The sequence below is a fragment of the Oryctolagus cuniculus genome, chromosome 1 (assembly GCF_964237555.1).
Source record: "Oryctolagus cuniculus chromosome 1, mOryCun1.1, whole genome shotgun sequence".
Lineage (NCBI taxonomy): Eukaryota > Metazoa > Chordata > Mammalia > Lagomorpha > Leporidae > Oryctolagus > Oryctolagus cuniculus.
In genome coordinates, this window is record NC_091432.1 from 69,318,187 (window position 1) to 69,335,291 (window position 17,105).

Below are 17,105 nucleotides of genomic sequence, written 5' to 3' on the forward strand. Positions count from 1 at the left end.
CGCCGGCACACCGGGTTCTAGTCCCGGTCGGGGCGCCGGATTCTGTCCCGGTTGCCCCTCTTCCAGGCCAGCCCTCCGCTGTGGCCAGGGAGTGCAGTGGAGGATGGCCCAGGTGCTTGGGCCCTGCACCCCATGGGAGACCAGGAAAAGTACCTGGCTCCTGGCTCCTGCCATCGGATCAGCGCGGTGTGCCGGCCGCAGCGCGCTGGCCGCGGCGGCCATTGGAGGGTGAACCAACGGCAAAGGAAGACCTTTCTCTCTGTCTCTCTCTCTCACTGTCCACTCTGCCTGTCAAAAAAAAAAAAAAAAAAAAAAAAAAAAAAAAAAAAAAAAAAAAGATTTATTTCTTTGAGAGGCAGAAGCAGAAAGAGAGAGAGAGAGAGAGAGAGAGAGAGAGAGAATCTTTCATCCATTGGTTCACTCCCCAGATGGTCACAATGGCTGGAGCTGGACTGATCTGAAGCTAGGCGGCAGGAGCTTCCTCCAGGTCTCCCCCACTGGGGCAGGAGCCCAAGGATCTGGGCCATCTTGTACTGCTTTCCCAGGCCACAGCAGAGAGCTGGATCGGCAGTGGAGCAGCTGGGACTTGAACCGATGCCCATATGGATGCTGGTGCTGCAGACTCGGGCTTTAACCTGCTGCGCCACTGTGCCAGCCCCCTGGCTGCTCACTTCTTATCCAGCTCCTTGCTACTGGCCTGGGAAAGCATTGGATGATGGCCCAACTACTCGGGCCCATGCACCTACGTGGGAGACCCAGAAGAAGCTCCTGGCTTCAACCACGACCAGCCCTGGTCATTGCAACCATCTGGGCAGTAAATCAGTGGGTGGAAGATCTCTCTGGGGAGAGAGAAGGAGAACCCTCTCTTTGTAACTCTTTCAAATAAATAAATAATAAATCTTTCAAAAAAAAAAAAAAAAAAACAAAACCAAGAAATAGCGAAAGCAGGTGTTCACTCCTTGTCTCAAACCTTAGAGGAGGGAGTATGTTCAACATTTCTCACTCAGGTTTATTAACTGTAGATTATCCTTAGGAGTCCTTTATTAGTCTAAAGAAGTTCTCTTCCATTCACAATTTGCTAAGAAATCCTTTTTTTAAATGAAGCAGTGAATTTTGTTAAGTGTTTTCTCTGAGTCTATTGAAGTGCTGATTATATGACTTTCCAATTTCATTCTCTTAAAGTGATGAATTACACTGTGTGGTCTTTAAAAAAAGTATTTATTTTCATTTTATTTGGGAACAGAGAGTTTCCATCTGTTAGTTCATTTCCCAAATACCAACAACAGCCAGGGCTAGGCCAGGCTCAGGCAAGGAGCCTGGAAATCAATTTGGGTCTGCCACATGGATGGCGGGGACCCAAGCACTTGAGCCGTCACTGCTGCCTCCAAGGGTCCGGATGGGAAGTGGAGGAGTAGGGACTTGAACCAGGCACTCCAATATGTGATGTGGGCATTTCAAGTGGCATCTTAACCCTTGTGTCAAATGTCTGCCACACAAGGGTTGCTTTTTAAATATCTCAAACCAAGTGTTCCTGAGATAAACACTACTTGTCATAATGTCTGGTCTCTAATGTATACACACATATATCTTCCCTAGCATGTATATGAACCCCAAACCACACTTAGTTGGGATTCAATTGTTAACACTTTTTTTTTAAAATAAAGGATTTCTGTTTCTTTTTTCATGGGGGAATCTACCTGTAATTTTCTTCCCTGGGATCTTTACGAGGGTTTGGTAGTGTAGTTATACTGCTCTCAGGTAACAAAAGGATCCCCTCTTCCTCCTCTGTTTTAGAAAAGACTGAGGGCAGGGTTTCATCTTTGAATGCTCAACAGAATTTACCAGAAAAAACTGTCTGGGCATAGTCTTCCAGGTTATTTATCCAATAGAAATAGCTGAATGTCCACTTGGGGCCACTGTTGTGGTGCAGTGGGTCAAGCCGCCACCCGAGATGCTGGCATCTCATATGGGCGCCAGAAAGAGTCCTGGCTGCTCCACTGGGAAAGCAGAAGATGGCCCAAGTGCTTGAGCCCCTGCCACCCTTGTGGGACACCAGGCTCCTGGAACTTAGCTGTTGTGACCATTTGGGGAATGAACTAGTAGACAGAAGATTCTCTCTCACTCACTCACTATAACTCTGCCTTTAAAAAACAACAACAACAACAAAACAAAACAAAACTAAAAACAAAGAAACGTCCACACAGGGGCAGGTGTTGTGATGCAGTGAGTTAAGCTGTCATTTGGGACACATGTATCCCATATTGGAGTCCTGGCTACTCTGTTTCTGAACCAGCTTCCTGAGAATGGCTCAAGTACTGGGCCCCTGCCTCTCATGTGGGAGACCTGGATAACGTTCCAGGCTCCTGGCTTCAGCCTGGCCCAGCCCTGGATGTTGTGGCCATTTGGGGGAGTGAACCAGTGAATGGAAGATATGCCCACCACTTCTCTCTGTCTCTCCCTTTCTGACTTTAAAATAAATAAATCTAAAATTTAAAAAGAGAAATTAACAAGCATTGGCAAGCAGAAATTGGAACTTTTGTGCACTGTCAGTGGGAATGTAACATGGTACAGCTGCTATGGAAAACAGTACAGCAGTTTTTCAATAAATTCAAAGAGTGAAAAAGAGAGACAGAGACAGAGAGAGACAGAGACAAAGAGAGATGAAGACCTTCCAACCACTAGTTTACTCCCCAAATGGCTGCTAAGGTCAGGGTTGGGCCAGGCTGAAGCCAGGAGCCAGAACTCCATCTGAGTCTCCCACAGGGTCCATGTACTCAGGCCATCTTCTGCTGTTTTCCCAAGGGCGTTAACAGGGAGCTGGATCAGAAGTGGAGCATCTGGAACTCAAACTACTGCTCTGATATGCTGTAGGCAGCCAGCTTGATCTGCTGTGCCATAATGTTTTCTTTAAAAAAAAAATTGTTGGGGCCAGCAATCATCAAGTGTAAGAAAAACATACCACATATAGGAGAATAAGAACAAAAACAAGAGCTGATCTCTCTCTCTCTTTGAAAGAAAGGATGGTTAGAAGACTGCAGAATGGCATTCTTTAAATCCTCAAAGAAAACAGAATTGCCAGGGCCAGTTGTGGCACAGAGTGTTAAGCTGCTCTGCTGATGCAGGGTGCCGGTTTGAGTCCCTGCTGCTCTACTTCCAATCCAGTTCCCCACTAATGTGATTGAGAAAGCTGTAGAGGATGGTCCAAGAACTTGGGCTCCTTTTGCATCCACATGGGGAGACCCAGATGGAGTTCCAGGCTCCTGGCTTCGGGTGGCCCAGTCCTGTCCATTGCAGCTATTTAGGGAGTGAATCAGTAGATGGAAGATTCCTCTTTCTCTCCCTGTCTCTAAATCTGCCTTTCAAATAAATAAATAAGTAAACCTTTAAAAAGAAGAGAGAAAACAGAACTGCCACTCCAGAATTCTGTACCCAGCAAGAATCTCTCTTTAAAAAATTACAGTGAGGGCTGGTGTTGTGGTGCAGCAGATTAAAGTCCTGGCCTGCAGTGCCGGCATCCCATGTGGGCGCGGGTTCACGTTCCAGCTACTCCACTTCTGATCCAGATCCCTGCTAATGTGCCTGGGAAAGCAGCAGAGGATGGTCCAAGCGCTTGGGCCCTTGCACCCTTGTCAGAGACCCAGAAGAAGCTCTTGGCTATTGCTTCTGATTGGCTCAGCTTCAGCCATTGTGGCCATTTGGGGAGTGAACCAGCGGATGGAAGACCTGTCTCTACCTCTCTCTGTAACTGTCTTTCAAATGATAAGTAAAATAAATCTTTAAAAAAAAACTTACAGTAAAATTAAGATTGCCCAGATAAACAAAAGCTGGGAATATTTGTCAAGAAGTGACTCACATGGCAAGAAATGGTAAAGGGAACTCTTCTACTGAAGAAAAGAAGAGCAGGTGAAAACCTCACTGGGCAATGTTTAACTTTTGCTTTCAACATTTACTTACATCTTCAAAAACTTAAAGAGGGAGAAAGTCTTCTACTGCTCTATAGCTATTCTGTCTCTGTTTCTTTCTCCTAGATCCAACTTTCCTTCTGTTACCATCTTGTTTCAGCCTGGAGAACTGATTTATCACTTACATAAAGCAGGAATCCTGGAAATTATCTAATTTTCTCTTCATCTGAGAATGTCTTAATTTTTATCCCTGAGGGACATTTTTGAAGAATGCAGACTTTCGGGCTGACAAATGTTCTTTTTCCTTTCTATTGATTTTTTTTTTTTTTTTGACAGGCAGAGTGGACAGTGAGAGAGTCAGAGAGAAAGGTCTTCCTTTGCCGTTGGTTCACCCCTCAACGACTGCCATGGCTGGTGCGTTGCAGCCGCCGCAGCACGCTGATCCGATGGCAGGAGCCAGGTGCTTTTCCTGGTCTCCCATGGGGTGCAGGGCCCAAGCACTTGGGCCATCCTCCACTGCACTCCCTGGCCACAGCAGAGAGCTGGCCTGGAAGAGGGGCAACCGGGACAGAATCCGGCACCCTGACCGGGACTAGAACCCGGTGTGCCGGTGCCGCAAGGCGGAGGATTAGCCTATTGAGCCGTGGCGCCGGCAGCTCTTTTCTATTGATTTCAAGTGTGTTTTCCTTATCTTGTGAAATACTGTTACCATAAGGCTTTAAAATTTGATAATTCAACATTTGGGCTATCTCTAGGTTCACATCCATGCCTTCCATTGACCACTGGTTACATTCTGCTGGGTCTCTGTAGGCTCAGAACTGTTGGATTAGATCCTAATGTTATGTTATGTAGATGCTAGCTTCTGTTGCAATCTTCTAGAGAAAGTGAATGTTTTTGTTTCTGCAGGAAACCGACCTGGGTTAGGTTTAGACTGCAGACTCTATCTTTCCTTCTGTGTGTGGTGATTCAAATCCTAGGTCAGCCCACACAGTCCTTGCCATGCTAGTTTGGATCTGTCCCACAGATGTAGCTCAAACTGACTCTAAGATCTGTATGATTTCATAGCTAGAATCTGGAGATCCCGCCTCCAGATCTCTCCACTCTCAGATACTCAATCTACTGCAGCCCCCAAAGGGGCTCTCTTCTGGTTCCTCCACCCAGAGAGATGAGGTTTCTTTGACGTGGGTAACCACCTTGCTCTACTACACTGCTCTGCGATAGGGCCTGCCCTGGAGGCAAGCCCATGAGAGACAGAAAATTCACCTGTGTGCAGCAGCGTCTCCAGATTTTCTCCCCTCCACAATCTGTTGCTTTTTATTGTTTTTTTGGAGTCTTTGGGTAACCGTATTGAGGTTCTGTCTGGAATTTTTAGTTGTAATCAGTGTGAGGGACAGCCAGAAGTGGCTTTTGGCACCAAAACGAAACTGGAGCACCTGAATTCTTTTCCAGAGTTTCTACAGTTCTAAAATTCACCGTTTATCACCTATGATATCCATTCCCTGTCACAGACTAAAAATTAGCAATTATCTAAAAATCTCTGTAGGGTAGCTCCAAAGTTGGGGTTTGTTTGGATCTGTTACTATGTAGTGAGTTCTCTCAACTTTGGGTTGGTTCCATAGTTTCTTCATATGTCTGGCAATCTTTTATTGTATAACAAACATTTTAGATGATATAATATAGGGACTTATAAGAAAAGCCACGTAAATATAATCTCCCTTCTTTAAAGGAACAAATCTCTTCCAGTTTCTGCCCAGTATTTTATTGTTCAGTGCTTTCAAACAGGTTTTTTAAAAAATATTTTGTCCGGAGTTTATAACTGTTACAGTAGGTCTAATATTCAAACTACTTACTGAGGCCAGTGCTGTGACGTAGCAGGTAAAGCCTATGCCTGCAATGCTGGCATCCCATATGAATGCCGGTTCGAGTCCCGGCTGCTCCACTTCTGATCCACTCTCTCCTATGGCCTGGGAAAAGCAGTAGAAGATGGTCCAAGTCCTTGGGTCTCTGCACCCACGTGGGAGACCCAGAAAAAGCTTCTGGCTTCAGATCAGCACAGCTCCAGCTGTTGCAGCCAATTGGGGAGTGAACCAGCGGATGGAAGAACTCTCTCTCTGCCTCTTCTCTCTGTGTAACTCTGACTTTCAAATACATAAATAAATCTTAAAAAAAGGGGGGGGCAGTGCCATGGCTCACTTGGTTAATCCTCTGCCTGTAGCGCCAGCATCCCATATGGGTGCCAGGTTCTAGTCCTGGTTGCTCCTCTTCCAGTCCAGCTCTCTGCTGTGGCCCAGGGGGGCAGTGGAGGATGGCCCAAGTGCTTGGGCCCTGCACCTACATGGGAGACCAGGAAGAAGCACCTGTCTCCTGGCTTCGGAACAGCACAGTGCCAATTGTAGCGGCCATTTGGGGGGTGAACCAACGGAAGGAAGACCTTTCTCTCTCTCTCTCTCTCTCTCACTGTCTATAACTCTACCTGTCAAATAGAAAAGAAAAGAAAAAGTAAAACTGGTAGAGTAGCCATCTACAGAGGAAAGGAGAACATCTGCGTTTTAGTTCTGTCTCTGCCACTTTCTAGTGGTGAGCCTCAGTTTCCCTATCTATAAAATGGAGATAAATTATCTACATTGGCTGCTTCTAAGTGTGTTTTGCTGTTTCAAGTGAGAACATGGATGAAAATATCCTCTCAAACATCGTGAGGTGATAATGAATACAGCAGTTTCCTTACTTGCCATTTCTAAATTAATTAAGGAACATAATTCATAACTTGCTGGCCATTGGAGCAGCAGAGAACTAGCCCTGGCAAAGTCTCTCAGCTCAGTGCTCTTGCGTACCCTAACGATGGGAAATCCAAGATAATGTGAATATGTACAGGTTCTGCAAAAGCCGACAGCGACAGAAAAACAAAAATACAAACTGTTATTCCACAGTGGGGAGTCTTGGCTCTATAAATTTCTGTGCTAATAGAAATATCTGCTATCTATCCATCCAGTATGGTAACCACTAGCTACACGGGGCTTCTGAGCAAGGGCCAGGGCAGCCAAGCAACTGAATTACCACATGGAAGAAAGCAGCTCCACAGCGCAGGTGACGGCTTCGTTCAGCAGTTTGTTAAGGCCTTACAGCTATATTCTTAAGGGCAACAGGCAAACTGGGTTTGTTTTTTGCAGTTCTCAAATTCTAACCTCGATGCCTGTTCCCCCAAAAATCAAACAAATTTTTAATAGCAATTCTGATAATGGGAAGTTTCTTCAGAACCCCATTATCAGTTCACAGCATCACAGGTGATACCACTAAAATGTGAAGATTACATAAGGAAAGAGGTTTTGTTACGAACATGTTTGTTTACCCGCAAAGATGCTTGTCTTACAGTTAATGCAAAAGGAGCAGAAAGGACCGTGCCAGGGGAACGCCCGGGGCCGTCTCCTACCTTGCATTCTCTGCTCTCCGGCTGATGCACTGGTGCAGGTAGAGATACTCCTGAGGCGCGCTGGTGGACAGGGTGGGCTGCATGTGGTTGGACATGGGGGGCTCGAACGTGAACAGAGTTGGCTGGCTGGAGTGCGACGGCGCGGAGGACTTCCGCTCTCGGAGAAGGTGCTGGCTGGAGCTGCTGAGCTCTGCCGGAGAAGAGCGGGGCCCGTGCGCGGCGGAGGCAATGTTTCTCAGGGAATCTGTGAGAAAGACACAGAGCTCTGTGAAGGGAAAGGCACGGCTCCTTAGCCTGAAGTGGCTGTCAGGGAAAGAAAGAGTCAAAATCGCGAGGGCAGCGACTCAGTGGCGCCCCTGTCTCCCTCCTCGCTGCCCCCCGGGCCCACTCTGGGCGGGAGGAGCGCTGCACGTCTGCTATGGCCTGTGCTTCACTACGGCAGGCGGGGCGACCCACAGTCCAGGAGTGTGACCCTGGCCTCAGGCCAGCTCGGCCTGGGGAAGTGACCACCACTGTCCCCCTCTTCAGTGGCTCGTGCTACAGTCACCTCAGATCCAAGACCGCCTTTGTTCAATGACACTTTGTTGACAGAAAACGCATTTGCTGAGGGCCTGTACAGTGCCTGGCTGCATTAACGGTGAACGCGCATGTGTCCTTAGCGCTCTCAACACTGCACCCCAGCTCCTCCTGCTAGCCTTTGGAGAACAGCCATGCTCCCACTCCCCACCACTCCGTCACTGGGTCTTTTTGCCCCCACCCCCAGTCTTATCAAAAATGCTCGTGTTGTGTTAGAACGGAAGTGAGGTATTAAGGACAGATAATAGCTTAGAGTGCTACACCCCAAGCCAAGGGCATTATTCATTTGGCTGGCTCTCTAAGCCCAAATTCCTTAGCACAACATACAAGGCCTTTCACAGTCTGACCTATTTCCTGCTTTTCTCCACCCATAAACAAGGCATATGGAAGCATCATCAGTCGCTGAACACCAGCCCCTTTTATATAATTTTTTTTTTTTTTTTTTGCTTTTGGCTTATGCTGTTCCTTCCGACTGGATTTCACTTCTGCTCTACTGGCAAACTCATTTGCAGACTTTAAGACCCCTGCATGGATATCACATTCTCTCTGAAACCTTCCTGGACTTCGCTGTTCTTCTTGGTGCCAACAGAACTTGGCCCAGGCTTCTGCTACATTCACAGTCACTCTGTTTCCTTGTTTAGCTGTGGGTTTCTGAGAGCAGTGACTGTGAGGCTATTACCTATATAATCCCAGCATTTACAAAAAATAAAAAATAAAAAATAAAAAAAAAAAGCAAGGTGCATAGAAGGTTCTTAGTTGATGTTTGCAGAATAAGCAAAAACACCCAGTCAGCATCCAAAAACTCCAACAGAGAAACTTCTTGTTTAAAAGAAATGAAGGATTAAAGATGCTGTTTCAGGCAATGTGCTACCTAGTGGGATGATGTTTTGGTAGTGTGATGCTGGCTTCTGGGGTTATTCTGGCTGTATCAGAGGGGACACAGTTCTCTTCCTTCTTCCTGTTTTCTGACCTATTTCATAATGTGCCCTTCTCAAGGCCCTGCGCAGGATCACCAGCTCATTAATGCTCCACAGCATTAATTACTCTTCGGTTGTCTCTGATGTGGAGCAGGACAACTCCTGCCAGTGTACAGCAGCGAGCGCCACGGGGCCTCTGGGGAAAACTGCTCCATTGACAGCCGTCTTGACCTCCAAAATGAATTCCCATTACAGGTCCTGCAGTGAACTGGACGTTTGTTAAGGGAATCAATGGCTCCATTACTCCATTAGATTTGCAAGATGAACTCGCTAATAGTGGAGCAGAGAGGGTTTACTCGAGGGAACAGAGAGCAGCCACGTGCCAGGAAGTGAATACAAGCCGCTGCCTGAGAAGACACAGGGAAGTGCAGAAAGCAAACCTCTGGTAAGACTCCAGATTCCCGGCTCTTCCTGAACGCCTCTTCCCCTGCTGGCCCTCCAGTGAGGATTCCACAGGGTTCGCTCCAGACCTTCCGGCGGCCCTGGAGCCTCTCCTGGGGTCATCCCACCTGCTCCCACAGCTTCAGTTGCCGCTCCGCGGTTGAGTTGCCACTTGGGATGCCTACATACCACATCGGGGTGCCTGCTCCAAGTCCTGGCTACTCTTGCTAATCCAGCTTCCTGCTATTGTGTACCTTGGAAAGGCTGCAGGTACACTGGGTCTTGGCCACTCATGTGGGAAACCTGGATTGAGTACTTGGCTCCTGACTTCACTCTGGCCTAGCCCTGGCTGTTGTGGGCATTTCAGGAGTGGACTAGTGGACAGAAGATTTGTCTTCCTTTCAAATAAAATTAAAAAAAAAAAAAAGTCTTTGTTACTGTCCCATTTATTTCTTCAACTGTGTTCTTGTGTACTCCCTCGTGTTTCAAACAGAATTCTAAAAAAACACCAACATCACTCTCATTACCCAGTATATTAGGCTGTAAACTCAGTAAGGGCAGAGATTCCATATCTTCTGTCGAGATTTTATCCCCAGGATCAAGCCCAGTGATACAACTCACTAAACACGTGTGCACAGCACCCACGGACTCCTCAGCGTCTGCAGAACACGGCCCGACAAGCCCACTGCTGCTGTCTGGTCACCCGGTGTGCTCTCTTGATGCTCCTGAGTTGGGCACGTGCATGTGAAGACAACAGGAGTGACCCACCTTGCCCTCTGCGTTGGGCTCAGGCTATGGAGTCAACTGTGTGCACCCCAGTCTGTTTACCTGCAGGTCTTGGGGAAGTCACTTCACGTCGCAGTCTCCACCCCTCATTTATAATTCAACATGAGGTAGCCACAGGGATGAAATGCATGCTGTACTCACCTCTGTACCTCTGGTGCCTGGAACAGTCCAGCACACAGTAGGTATTCAATACATATTTGCTGAATGGATAAACAAATTATCCCTGGCACAAAAATCCAAATAAGCCTCTATCTCATGGTCAAAACCAGAGAGGTTAGGAAGACGAAGTGGGGGAGAAGATATGTGGAGTCCTCAGGCTATAGGAGTGCAGTTTCACCAGGACAAAGCTGTGTCTATGAAAGCAGCCAGCTCCATCTAATGGTGTGAGCTCTAGAAAACTTCAATCCAAGCTGTCTTGGCATTAAACCTTGCCAGACTCTCACTTCTGTTTGCAAGTTTAAAGATCTCTGTCTGATGATTCCTTGGTGCCTGTAACTGGGTTGAACAGCAGCCAAAATCATGTCTGTCTGGAAGTACTGAGTGTGACCTTATTTTAAAACTGGTTCACTGCAGATATAACTGGATTACAGTGGGCCCTACTCCAATGACGGATGTTCTTAAGAAAGAGACAGAGACAGGCAAGGAGAAGGTCGTGTGAGGACGGAGGGAGGGACATAGACCAACAACTGCTGGTGGCCCCCAGAAACCAGGAGAGGGGTGGAAACAAACACTGTCAATACCTTAACCGTGGCCATGCAGCCCCCAAAAGTGAGAGAAGAAACTTCAGTTGTTTTAATCTACCCAGTTTCCAGTGAGTTGTTATGGCAGCCCTAGAAAACCATTGTAGTGCAATAAAACCTAAAACTTCTAACAACGTTCATCTCAGGAACAATAACTGAAAAGCTGTATTCCAAGAAAAATGTTCTGGAATAAGTTCCCCCCATTTTGGACAGAGTACATCTGTTCTCCCTTTCCCCATGTGCCCCCATCCTAATGCCCGCCTGAGTGACTGGATGGGGCTCTGCGCTGTTTTGTTTTATTCACTGAAAGCTGCGCCCTAAGAGAATGCATTTCACACGTGCATCTGCACTGGGCTGAATCCTCGGCCTGTACTGCTGTGACTCAGGCTCCATCATCACCCAGTGTCCCACCCTGTAAGCAAAGTTTTCAACAACATCCCCACACTTAACAGAACAGAAACTACATGGTCTGGTATATGTAACAGAAACACATGTGTAAGGCCAACAGCTGAGAGCTTAGTCCCTGCTTGAGGACCTGCCTGCGCCTGCTATGTGCCTTGAGTGCCTCCGTTGCTCCATCTGTAAAAAGGGACTGTACCATCTGCCTGTTTGCTCAGAGGTTGCTGAGAGGACTGACTCAAACACACGTACACACGCACACACACACCATAAACGTGTCCACCATTGTCCACAGCAGCACTTCTCATGACAAACAGCTCAAATGTCCATCAGCTCATGAATGGACAAACAAAACGTGGTTCACCCCAGCAATGGAATACTACTGAAATGAAAGAAACTCTGATCTATGTAACCTCAGTGAACCTTTAAATTATTATTTTTTAAAAATTTATTTATTTGAAAGGCAGAGTAACCACACACACACACACACACACACACACAGAATCAATCTTCCATCTGATGGTTTACTCTCCAATGGTCATAAAAGCCAGAGCTGGGGCCAGTGCTGTGGTGTAGCAGGTAAAGCTGCCGCCTACAGTACTGGTATCCCATGTGGGCGCCGGTTCAAGTCCCAGCTGCTCTACTTCGGATCCAGCTCTCTGCTATGGTTTGGGAAAGCAGTAGAAGATAGCCCAAGTCCTTGGACCCCTGCACCTGTGTGAGAGACCCAGCAGAAGCTCCTGGCTCCTGGCTTCAAATTAGCGCAGCTATGGCCATTGCGGCCAACTGGAGAGTGAACCAGCGGATGGAAGAACTCTCTCTCTCTCTGCCTCTCCTTCTCTCTCTCTGTAACTCTGACTTTCAAATAAATAAATTAATCTTTTAAAAAAAATAGCCAGAACTGAGCCAGGCTAAATCCAGGAGCCAGAAGCTTTAGCCAGGATGACAGGGACCCAAACACTTAGGCCATCGCCAGCTGCAACCCAGGATGTGCATTAACAGGAAACTGGATCAGAAATAGAGCATCCAGGACTAGAAATATCACTTACATATAGGATGCTGGTGTCACAAGTCGTGGCTTAACCCGCTCTGCCACATGCTGGCCCCAACCTTCAAAATATTACGCTAAGTGCAAGAAGTCAATGATAAAAGACCACAGATTGTATAATCTCATTTATGTGTTATGTCTAGAAAAGCAAATCCATAGAGGCAGGAAGCAGATTAGTGGCTGCCTGGGGGTAGACATATGGGAGTGAGTTTGCAGAGAGACTACTAATGAGGAGGAGGCTTCTTTTTGGCAAGTTGTAAAAATCTCTCCTCATAGAATGCTGATGATGGCTGCACCACTGGTGAATTTGCTAAAACCCTCTGCTGTAGGGTGAAAAAATCTCCCCCCTCTGCTGGAGCCGAAGCCTCACTGAGGCAGGAGGAGACTAGGGACATAACCCAACTCAGGTGTTCAGAGGTGGGGCCCCTGGAGGGTGACCAGAATGAGATGAAGTCATCCAAGTGGGGACCCCATGCCTGGTGGCTTTATAAGAAAGGGAAGATATGGGGTTGGTGCTGTGATGCCAGTTAAAGCCCTGACCTGTAGCACTGGCATCCCATACGGATGCTGGTTTGAGTTCTGGCTGCTCCACTTCTGATCCAGCTCTCTGCTGTGGCCTGGGAAAGCAGTAGAAGATGGCCCAAGTCCTTGGGACCCTGCACTCACATGGGAACCCAAAAGAAGTTCCTGGTTTTGAATTGGCTCAGCTCCAGCCATTAAGGCCGTTTGGGGAGTGAACCAGTGGATGGAAGATCTCTCTCTGTAATCCTCTTAAATAAATAAAATAAATCTTTAAAAAAGAGAGAGAAAAGAAAAAGGGAAGAGATACCAACACAGACACATGTGCGTGCCCTTGTCTCCTGCCTCAAGATGCCTTGTGCCATCTTGGGACCTTGTCAGCAGGGCTGTCACTACAGGCAGCCCCTCAACCTTGGACTAGAACCGTGAGACAGAATAAACATCTTTGCTTTACAACTAAGCTAGCTTGCGATACTGAGTTATTAACAAAAGAAAAAGGACTAAGATACCTTTGAACTACAGTATATTTCAAATGGGAGAAGTCAATGCTATGGAAAGTATTATCTTAGTAAAGCTAGAAAGACACACAGTCTGACAGTTCCTCAAAAATGTAAACAGAGTTATCATAAAACCCAGGAGCTGTACCCAGAGATATATCCTGGAGACATGCAAACATGTCCATGGGACTGGCATTGTGGCAAGTGGGTTAAATTCCCACTTTGCATGTTGACATCCATATCAGAGTACAGGTTCAAAGCCTGGCTACTCCACTTCCAAACAGAAGATGGCCTGAGTGATTGGGCCCATGCCACCATGGGAGATCAGGATGTAGTTTCTGGCTCCTGGCTTTGGCCTGGTCCACACCTAGCTGTTAAGGTCACTTGGGAAGTGAACCAATGGACAGAAGATGTCTCTCTGCTGCTCTGCCTTTCAAACCCCCCCCCCCCAAAAAAAACCCTCTAAATCTTAAAAAGTCCACCAAAAAATTTATAAATGAATATTCATGGCAGCATTAGTTAGAACAGTCAAAAAGTGTGGTCGGCACTTTGGCATACTGGGTAAAACCACTCCTTGCAGTGCCAGTATCCCATATGGGTGCTTGTTCAAGTCCTGGATGCTTCACTTCCCATCCAGCTCCCTGCTAATGCACCTGGGAAAGCAGCAGAAGATGGCCCAAGTCCTTGGGCCCCCGCACCCATGTGGGAGACCTGGAAGAAGCTCCAGGCTCCTGGCTTCAGATCAGCCCAGCTCTGACAACTGCGGCCATTTGGGGAGTGAACCAGTGGATGGAAGACCTCTCTCTCCCTCTCCCTCTCCCTCTCCCTCTCTCTCTCTTACTCTGCATTTCAAATAAATCTTTAAAAAAATTGGTCAAAAGTGGCAACAGGCCAAATGTTCATCAAGTCATCTATGAATCAATAAAATGTGGCACAGCCTATACAATGGAATATAATTCAGCAGTAAAAAAAAGTACTGATATGCTATAACATGCTAATGAAAGCATTATGCTAAGTGAAAAAGAAGTGAAATTTATGTGAAATGTTTAGAGTTGGTAAATACTAAGGCAGAGTAAATTCATGTTTATCTAAGGCCAGGGTACAGGTGTGGGATGGGAAGTGACTGCTAACGGGTATGGGGTTTCTTTTGGGAGTGATAAAACTGTTCTAAAAATAGACTGTGATAAAGGTTGCACAACCCTGTGGATATATTAAAGAACACTGACTAGTATACTTCAAATGGGTTTGAAAAACCACACATACACGCACATAGAGATATACAGATATATACACAGAGACACACAAGCCTTTTGGAAAGTATTAGGGGTTAAGTATATGTAAGAAATTAACAGGAGTCAACTGAAAAATGTAGGATTTTTATGTTTTTTTCCATTTCCTCTTTGAAAGGAAAAATGAACACTCAGTAGATACAAAGTCCTTACAAACTATATTTATAACAGGCATTGTGGGCGCAGTGGGTTAAACTGCTGCTTGGGATGGCTGCATCCCATACTAGAGTGCTGATCCAAGTCTCCTCTACTCTGCTTCCAATCTAGCTCCCTGCTAAAGTGCCTGGGCAGCAGCAGATGGTGGCTCAGTCTCCATTTGGGAGAACTGGACACAGTTCCAGGCTCCTGGCTTCAGCCTAGCCAGTGCCAGGTGCTGTGGTCATTTGGAAGTGAACCAGAGGTTGGAAGATACCTCTTTCTCTAATTCTGCCTAAATGCATATTAGAAAAAGAGACAGTCTTCTGTACCTTCAATTCCTTACACCTCCTCCTCACCTTTCTCCAACTTCCTGTTCAGGACTTCACCTTGCAACCACAGCAAGGCACTGTGAATTTCAGGAAAATGAACTAGCAAGAACACACGGCTTGCTATTCAAAACACCCAAATGAGGTGGAATTCTGCCTCCCATGGGGTGAACCTTATGCACATGATAGGAATCAGGAGACCAGGAACCCAGTCCCACCATTACCCAGCTGTGAGATCACCCAGGTCTGAGCTTCAGTTCATACCTATCAGATTGGGAGGATAACCCATCACCTGCCTCTCTGTCTTCCTGGGTTGTTTTCAGAGTTGAACGACACAGGGATATGAAAGCAAATCCATGCTCTTGCATAAACCATGAATAGGATTTGGTCTTACTGCATGAGTACCCCTGGAGGGAGGAAAAGAATGGTAAGAATAAAGGAAAACAGGAGGCCATGTGGTACCGAGCTGCTGGGGTACTCTGCAGTAAGGACTATTGTAAAGATGGGTCTTGGGATATTAGGAAGGTCATTTACTCCGCAAGAAGAAACTGGAGGTTTCCAGACTCCTGGCTTGGGCTTCTATCTCTAAGTCTAGACTGAAGATAATACCCACAAAACGTCTGAGTCAATTTGTTTTCTTTTAAAGAGGGTTTTATTTTTTCATTTCTTCCTGGCTTCTTTTTAGGTCCCACGAAATCACTCCCCTTTCCTTTCCACAATCACCCCTGGGACGCCTGCCCAGCACACAAACACTCCTCCCAACTTCTTGCAAAACTCTAGAACAGGAAAGCTCTGAAGGATTACAGCAGAGGAGCCCAGTCCAGGCCGGCACGGCCATCAGCTGGCTAGTGATAACAGGAGCAGGAAAGGGGAGCTTGGCGGGAGTTTCTGGAAAAGATGACTGGCCAAATAGTGACTAGTTCTCTTATCTCAGTGCCCTTTTTATCTTTATCCTCTCCCCAAAATAATCCCCACCCTCAGTGGGTCTCAGAACCCATAAAGCAATAGACCAAAGAACATGTCATGACCCAGACTGGACTCAAAGCCTGGCTCCTCTAACTCCTAGCTGTGTGGTCTTAGACATTAATAAAGCTCTCCGATTTTCACTTGTTCATCAGGGATCTTACTTTACAGGGCTGCTGTGAGCATTAGAGACTATTAAACATTAGAGACTATAAAACATTTAGCATAGTACTCAGCTGTTCTCAAAAATCCTATTCATGGAGTACACACAAAGCTGGTTAAGGCCCTGAGACTGACCAAGAGGTATGAATTGCTTTCCAGTTACGGTGGATACTTGCAAGGGAATTCTACTAGGTGAGTCATGACTCCACCTTTATAGATGCTATATGGGGAATTAATGAAAATCTAAAGGACAGCACTGACTGTAATAATCACAGCTGTCATTCACTAAGCACCCACTATGTGTCTCTATTCTACTCTGTGAGGTGATATTACCGTTTTTGTTTTTTTTTTTTTTTTTTTTTTGGATGAAGAAACAGGTTCAGAGAAGTCAGTAATAAACTCTGGGGTCACACAGCTAGAAAGTTCTAGTGCCGAGGTCTGAAACAGACCTTAATGTCTTCAAAGCTCATTCTTTACACTTGTACAGAGGGCAGAAACTCTGCAAGGTTTGTGTTAGGTAAACAGCATCAGCCCTATGACAGGTAAAAGATTAGTGCCAGCATCCCATATTACCAGTTTGAGTCCCAGCTGCCCCACTTCCAGTCCAGCCCTCTGCTATGGCCTGGGAAAGCAGAAGATGGTCCAAGTCCTTGGGCCCCTGTACCTGTGTGGGAGACGTGGAAGAAATTCCTGGCTCCTGGCTTCAGAGTGGCACAGCTCTGGTCGTTTCGACTGATGGGAAGTGAATCAGCAAATGGAAGACCCCTCCCTCCCTCCTCCCTCCCTCTCCCTCTCCTTCCCCCTCTCTGCATCTCCTTCTCTCTCTGTGTAACTCTCACTTTCAAATAATAAATTAAAAAAAAATCTTTTTAAAAAAGAAATTATATCTGGGAAATGTATAGAGTTTAATTTAGAAAATTTTTAATTTTCTACATTTTATTTGAAAGACAGAGAGAGCCAGACAGACACTGAAAG

At 46.4% G+C, this 17,105-nt stretch overlaps 1 protein-coding gene across 1 annotated transcript in view; it reads right to left on the reverse strand.

The window, feature by feature from the left end:
* The window catches only part of GAB2 (GRB2 associated binding protein 2), a 187,056-nt gene that overhangs the window by 14,990 nt on the left and 154,961 nt on the right, over positions 1-17,105 (reverse strand). The window contains exon 3 of the mRNA XM_051822089.2: positions 7,330-7,573. Coding sequence (XP_051678049.2) covers positions 7,330-7,573 — 244 coding nt within the window. The remainder of the gene's footprint in view (positions 1-7,329; positions 7,574-17,105) is intronic.